This window comes from Ranitomeya imitator, chromosome 3 (genome assembly GCF_032444005.1).
Source record: "Ranitomeya imitator isolate aRanImi1 chromosome 3, aRanImi1.pri, whole genome shotgun sequence".
Classification (NCBI taxonomy): Eukaryota; Metazoa; Chordata; class Amphibia; order Anura; family Dendrobatidae; genus Ranitomeya; species Ranitomeya imitator.
The window spans coordinates 27,310,028-27,317,491 of NC_091284.1; the positions used below are offsets into that span (position 1 = coordinate 27,310,028).

The window sequence follows — 7,464 nt, forward strand, 5'->3', positions numbered from 1 at the left end:
GATACAGAAAAAAGTAAGGTCTCTTAAAAAATGTTGTTGTTTTTTTAAAGGGTACACATTAAAGAAGTAACAAATGTGGAAGACAGTGATGATGAATCTGAAAGGTGAGAAGATAGTAGTATTGCTGTGATAGACATTTTCCAATTTCTCAGACACAATCCAGTTAAAAGGCAAAGACTTGCCAGCTTCCATCTGCCACTAGGGGGAGCTCACTATATTGAGATTTAAACAACTCCCATTGAATGCAATAATAAATCAGTATACAGTAAGCTCCCCCTAGTGGTGGAGGATTTTTTTTATTTTTTAAACAATGACCTTGGTGATACTAGAAATACCCAGCAGTCATTCACATCACTTTCCAGTTAATTGATAAGGGTTGGATAGAAGAATTATTATGATTCACCTGTAATAAAATTGTTTACTAAAACTATTGTTTTTTGTTTGTTTATTTATTTAAATATTTTGGGGCAATCGTGCTGATTGACTGCCAGTTCCCAGCAGTTAGGCAGTAAGGAGCTGGCTGTCAATCAGCATGACGTCAGCAGTGACTCTCTGTCAACAAAGCAGAGCTGAAGAGGAAGGGCTGCTCTGTTGATGGGAGGTGAAATGAATCTGGGGAATTGCCAGCTGTGCTGGCACAGATCATTCCCGTGCAGAGCAGGCAGGTAGTTAGTAACTACCTGCCTATTCATCCTCTCTTTCTTTTTTTCTGTTTAGAGTGGGGACATCACTATAATATTACAATTCTTTTGTTTCCAAACAGAAATGAAAAATGATGAGAAATGACACAGAGAATAAGCCAAAGACGCTGGACCCAGATGCTCCTCTGAAGCTTTAAGTAACAGTCTGATTTTCAAAGCACTACCTTCATGGAGGGCACATTGTCCTTCAGCAGACCCCCGGCTTACATGACAAGTTGGCAGCCGAGTACCGATGCGCACATGGAAAAATTGCACCCCAAGACCATACACCTTTAAATGCCGCTGTTAGAGATTGACAAGGAAGTTAAAGGGTTGACAGCAGGGAGCAGAGGTCGGCTCTGCTTGCTGTTGGTAGAGACAGCTCCTGAGATCGCTACATACATTGCGGAAGGAATAATGAAACTACGGTCTATCACTTGTATAATCTTAAGCCCAGGACCCCAAGTACGACCTCTGTCTCGGCACCTCTATCAGCTACCTTCCTGCTCATAGCTAATGTCAGGCTTGTTGAGAAGCCCTTCTTCAGCCCACCTCACGGAGAAAAAGTTTTTCGACAACCCACAGCGACCAACATACAGCAGTTCACAGGACCACCTATAATTTATCATTATTTTTTATATTTTATTTATTTTGGGTGGCAGACCCCTATTCCGTGTTGCTGTCTGCAGATTGCTGTCACGGACAATTTCTGTCTGTAATGGATCCGTTTCGTCAGATGCCAAATCAAGATGTTTTTGGAGCATGATGGAAAACAAAAAAATACAAGAAGAAACAATGGAAACGACTCCAAGACCCCATCAGTCCTATCCAATAAGCCGCTTTGGTTCTCTGTTACAGTGTCTTTACATTTCAATTTTTTTTATTATCATAACTCTTCTCTTCAGGCCTCCTCATACCTGTTCCACCACCATCAGTCCTCTGAACAGCTCGTCACTCCTCTATCTTCCTTCCAGGGGGTCTTTCCTTCTCTTGGCCCCACGCTGTCATGTGGGGAAAGATGCATATCTTTGAATTGCACCACATCCAACATGATGACGTTGGGCTTTATGGAATGCAAGACTCGGCGGAAGCCCGACAGCCGGCGGTTTACTACTTCTACGAGAAACCCTTTAAACAGGCTGGGGCAAAGAACTAGAGAATAGGTTAAGATAAAAAGTTGATATTCTTATTCTATTATGCTCTGATTTTCGTTTTATACATTTTGGAAACATTCCTTATTTTGACAGTATAACAGTATTATTTATGCGCACATTGCGACGGTCTTATTTATGAACTTTAGAAGTGAAGAAGAGCAATGACTATATCAAGTATAGTATGTAGCAGGTAGTATGATCTGTTAGGCTGTGTGTACACGTTGCTGTTTTTTCGCGTTTTTTCCTGATAAAAACGCTATAAAACTGCAAAAAAAATGCATACAATAAGCATCCCATCATTTAGAATGAATTCCGCATTTTTTGTGCACATGATGCGCTTTTTTCCGCGAAAAAAACGCATAGCGGTAAATACGCAGCATGTTCATTAATTTTGTGTTTTTTTGCGGATTTCCCACTACAAAATGCAGTGGGAAATGTCCGGAAAAAAACGCATCAAAAACGCGGCAAAAACGCATGCAGATTTCTTGCGGATTTCTTGCAGAAAATTTCAGGTTTTTCTCAGGAATTTTCTGCGAGAAATCCTGAACGTGTGCACATAGCCTTACAGTTATATTGTCTATTTTCATTTTTTTTTTTATTATTTAAGACGATATTAGGGTTTAAAGTCACAATGTCAAGTTAAGGTCAAAATGTCAAGTTGTAGTTTTGATTGACACCGTTCATTTTACCATACAATGAGTTGAAAAAAAAAATAGAAAAATAAACAACTTGCAGTGAAATAATGAAATAGATGCAACCCCACCTTTTTTCAGGGTTCATTAAATTATAAAATTAACCCGTCACATAAATCTTCCAAGACCGTACAATGACAGTGATGTCAACATGTACAGTTCACGTATATATTAGTGGTTAAAAACAATCTGAAATTTATGAATCAAGAATTTGTTATTTTGTCGCCATTTTCTGAGATCTTTATTATATTCTTTATCTTACTTTAGTTTTAGTTTAACAAGCTGACATTTTGATTTACACCAATTTGGGGTTCTTTTAAAGTGTTGATTACTTTCCCCCATAAAAAAATAAGAAAGAAATTAAAAACTAAAAAAAAAAAAAAAAAAACAATTAAACATATCAAACCTCATGCTTTGCACTGATGAGGGGCAAACACCCCGAAACACCACGTGTCTGCAAATGGAGTTTCTGGTTTGGCGTCTTATACTACATCATGTAGCAAGGCTCATGAAAGCGTAATATTGACTTTTAGGTTTTCTACCCCCAATAGCTGGGGCTAGAGGTCCTCTTCCTCTGTGAAGATGCTATTTACATATTAAAACTCACAGAGGAGCATTGTATGGCCTACAAGTCTCCTTACGCCGGATTGGCACTGTCTGCAAGAAGAAACGTTCCTCCTTAGACGCTTGGAATAATGTGACACAAACCAAAATGTAATTATTTTTTCAACAAACCACAATTTTTTTCATTGCTTTAATAATAAAAATAAAATTTATGCAAGTTTTACATAGCTGTAAAAGTACGTACCGCACAATGAACGCCACAAAAACAAAGCCCAAAAAACAATGGTGGAATTGGATTTCCCTAAACCTATCTCCAGTCCTAACCCTTGCCTCAGCCCTAGGATTAGCGACAACTTTAGCCCAAGCTCCCACTTTAACCCTAGCCATAGCCCCTAGCCTCAGTCTTAGGTTTAGTCGCAGTCTTAGCCAAAGCTCCAATCTTAACCCAAGCCCTAACCTTAACCCTAGCCCTAACCACTAGCCTCAGTCCTAGGTTTAGCCGCAGCCTTAACCCTAGCCCTAACCTTAACCCTAACCACTAGCCTCAGTCCTAGGTTTAGCCGCAGCTTTAACCCTAGCCCTAACCTTAAACCTAACCTTAACCCTATCCACTAGCCTCAGTCCTAGGTTTAGCCGCAGCTTTAACCCTAGCCCTAACCTTAAACCTAACCTTAACCCTAACCCTATCCACTAGCCTCAGTCCTAGGTTTAGCCGCAGCTTTAACCCTAGCCCTAACCTTAAACCTAACCTTAACCCTAACCCTATCCACTAGCCTCAGTCCTAGGTTTAGCCTCAGCCTTAACCCTAGCCCTAACCTTAAACCTAACCTTAACCCTATCCACTAGCCTCAGTCCTAGTTTTAGCCGCAGCCTTAACCCTAGCCCTAACCTTAAACCTAACCTTAACCCTATCCACTAGCCTCAGTCCTAGCCTATTTTATGGTCTCATTTTGTGTATTTTCTTTATCTTTAGCCTGATTATATACATTGATAACTTTCCGGGATGTCATTACATTATATTTTCTCTTGAATTCCATTATGATAATCTGTGGCTGATGTGGTATTTGTTTCCTTTGTTTTTCATGGCATTATCTTGTATTGGTACTAGGGAGCTTTTGTCCTTCTAGTAGGGGGTAATTTAGTTACGGGATCATCTTATGGTTATGGTCTTTCTCCGAGTGTCTGGTGTGCTCATGTGCTTTGCATATTTATACTGTGAAGGATTGTTCTAACTGAATAGTCATGATAAATAAAGTTTGTGTGTCCACTTAATTTTTCTTTGGTTTTGCCTTATGACTGGTCTGTGATTATTTTACTGGCCATGGAGGCAGGGACGGACTGGGACTGAAATTCAGCCCTGGCATTTGAAATCACACAGGCCCGTGTTGTCCCCGTCCCCAAGTGAGCGGCCCTACCAGGGCCGTGGGGTACTCGGTACTGGGTCCGGTGTTCACAGTGGGATGTCACGGTGGCGACCCGGTCCGTGGCCCTGGGCGCCAATGTAAAAGGGGAAAGTCTTTAAAGGGATTTGGTGACTAGAGTTTGTGCTCGTGACGCCACCTGTGGTATTCGGTCAGTGGGGACCGACGCTGCTTTAAGGGGTCCTTTGGGGTGGTGTTATGGCAGCTAGATGGTACAACTTCCCACAGGTGAAGTATGTCCCCATGGCTCCCAGTGTGTAGATGGTGGATGGTGAATGGCGCAGTAAAGAACGAGGACACAGGTTTACGGTCTCTTTACCTGGTTTACTGAAGACTTCAGGCAGCCACAGTCCAGGGCACCAGATCACAGGGCAGGCAGGGTCCGGCCGGCTTGGAAGATAATCCAGAGTCCCCTTATCCAGGTGGAGTTATAAGCCTTCCTCTAGCCCGGTGGTGTTGTAGTCCCTTACTGCCTATGGCTTCAGATAAGGTCCTCACAGTTCTTCTCTCTGTCCCCCATTTAGGATAGGACAATACCTGCATGACAGGTAACTCGAGCCTTTTTACATGGACTCTGGCACGCCCCGGGCTCTATGTGTTACTGTGTCTCAGGTGTGTGTGGCGGACAGGTAACTTGCAGTTCGGCTGTCCTGCCAGTCTCTGATGTAAGTCGTAGAGTCCCTTACAACCTCGGTGGTCCAGCTACCGGTTATCTGCGCCTCAGAGGGAGGCAGCCTGCTCTTAGCTGTTCTCCCCTGATGTTACTCTCCTGTGCTTCGCTCTCTTGTACGCTCACTGAACAATGATCGGCTTTTTGTATGTCCCTTTCAAGGAGCTGTAGTACTTCAGACCACACGGCCCCTTCAGACCTTCTGACACTCTAGGCCCATCTGCTCTCTTCTGTCTCTCTGACAATCTAAAACTCTCTTTCCCTCTAAACAACAATATAGATAGGGGAGTCACCTAGTAAATAGGATCAAAAGCTCCCCCTTGTGGCCTGGAGTGTGAAAATGTTTTCTGCAATGTGATTACCTGATAAAAGATCTCCTTCATCGCTTCCAAACGTAACATCACTCCCCCCCCCCCCCGTGAGGAAAGCAATGCTACTGTGATGACCAGGACCCTGGGGCGCCACACAAGCACCAGATGGAATATATTACTAATATTTCCCTGGATGGAAGAAAGCAAGATTTACTACATGATCAATATTTCTAATGATTCCCGTGGCCTGCTGGGGTGACTTTGTGCTCCATCACAACTCTTAATAATAGGGATGTCTTGAGAACACCGATTCTGTGAACAACATAGTAGACAAGGCAGCCCATGACCAGATAGGCCCTTCTGGCATTTGCCAGAATTGCCAGATGGCCAGTCCCGCCGTGTGAGGAGGTCGTGGTATAATAGTATTGGGCGAGGGGACAAGTAATACTGTGATCAGTGGGAGTATTCTGTATGTGTTCTGTGTAACACCACATCACAGTGATAACTGAGTACAGATAATGTACAGTAATAGATGTCACCTGCAGTCCCATGTAACACCACAGATAACACAGTGATACCTCTCTGAGTACAGATAATGTAGTAGATGTCACCTGCAATCCCACGTAACGCCACAGATAACTAAGTACAGATAATGTAATAGATGCCACTGAAGTCCCATGTAACACCACAGATAATACACTGATAATTCTCTGACTACAGATAATGTAGTACATCACCTGCAGTCCTATGTAACACCACAGATAACACAGTGATACCTCTCTGAGTACAGATAATGTAGTAGATGTCACCTGCAATCCCACGTAACGCCACAGATAACTAAGTACAGATAATGTAATGGATGCCACTGAAGTCCCATGTAACACCACAGATAACACACTGATAATTCTCTGACTACAGATAATGTAGTACATCACCTGCAGTCCTATGTAACACCACAGATAACACAGTGATAACTCTTAGTACAGATAATGTAGTAGATGTTGCCTGCAGTCCTATGTAACACCATAGATAACATGGTGATGACTGATCACAGATAATATATTAGATGTTACTGGCAGTCCTATGTAACACCACAGAAAATACTCTGTGATTACTGTCTGGCCACAGATAATGTAGCAGATATCCCCAGCAGTCCTAAGTAACAGCACAGATAACACAGTGATAACTCTCTCAGTACAGATAATGTAGTAGATATCCCCTGCAGTCCTATGTAACCCCACAGATAACACATTGTGATGACTCTCTGGCCACAGATAATGTAGATGTCACCTGCAGTCCTATATAATGCCACAGATAGCACAGTGATAACTCTTAGTTCAGATAATGTAGTAGATGTCGCCTGCAGTCCTATGTAACACCATAGATAACATGGTGATGACTGATCACAGATAATATATTAGATGTTACTGGCAGTCCTATGTAACACCACAGATAATACTCTGTGATTACTGTCTGGCCACAGATAATGTAGCAGATATCCCCAGCAGTCCTAAGTAACAGCACAGATAACACAGTGATATCTCTCTGAGTACAGATAATGTAGTAGATATCCCCTACAGTCCTATGTAACACCACAGATAATACTCTGTGATTACTGTCTGGCCACAGATAATGTAGCAGATATCCCCAGCAGTCCTAAGTAACAGCACAGCTAACACAGTGATAACTCTCTGGCCACAGATAATGTAGTAGATGTCACCTGCAGTCCTATGTAATGCTACTATTCCCCCCATACATGACAGTAGACCCGGTGCTGGCTGTACAGATTCTCTCCTCAGACCTTCTATGAGTATACAGCACAGATAAATCCAGTGACTCTCATGCCACATCTCAGATTATAGGCATTCACATTCCCTTTTCTTCTCCATTCGGCCCGGACCGTCATGACCACTGCTTCAGTCTAACACACTGACATTTTTGGTAAATTTAAAGGGGTTCCCAGGAATTACAG

At 42.5% G+C, this 7,464-nt stretch overlaps 1 protein-coding gene across 3 annotated transcripts in view; it reads left to right on the forward strand.

Moving 5' to 3' along the window:
• The window catches only part of LOC138672545 (nectin-1-like), a 103,337-nt gene extending 100,024 nt beyond the window's left edge, over positions 1–3,313 (forward strand). For 2 of the 3 annotated variants that reach the window (XM_069760623.1, XM_069760626.1), the window contains 2 exons: positions 51–104; positions 764–3,313. In XM_069760623.1, the coding sequence (XP_069616724.1) occupies positions 51–104; positions 764–776 (67 nt within the window). In that variant the 3' untranslated portion in view covers positions 777–3,313. The remainder of the gene's footprint in view (positions 1–50; positions 105–763) is intronic. The other variant, XM_069760625.1, reaches the window with a different exon arrangement.
• Positions 3,314–7,464: the final 4,151 nt, after the last annotated feature.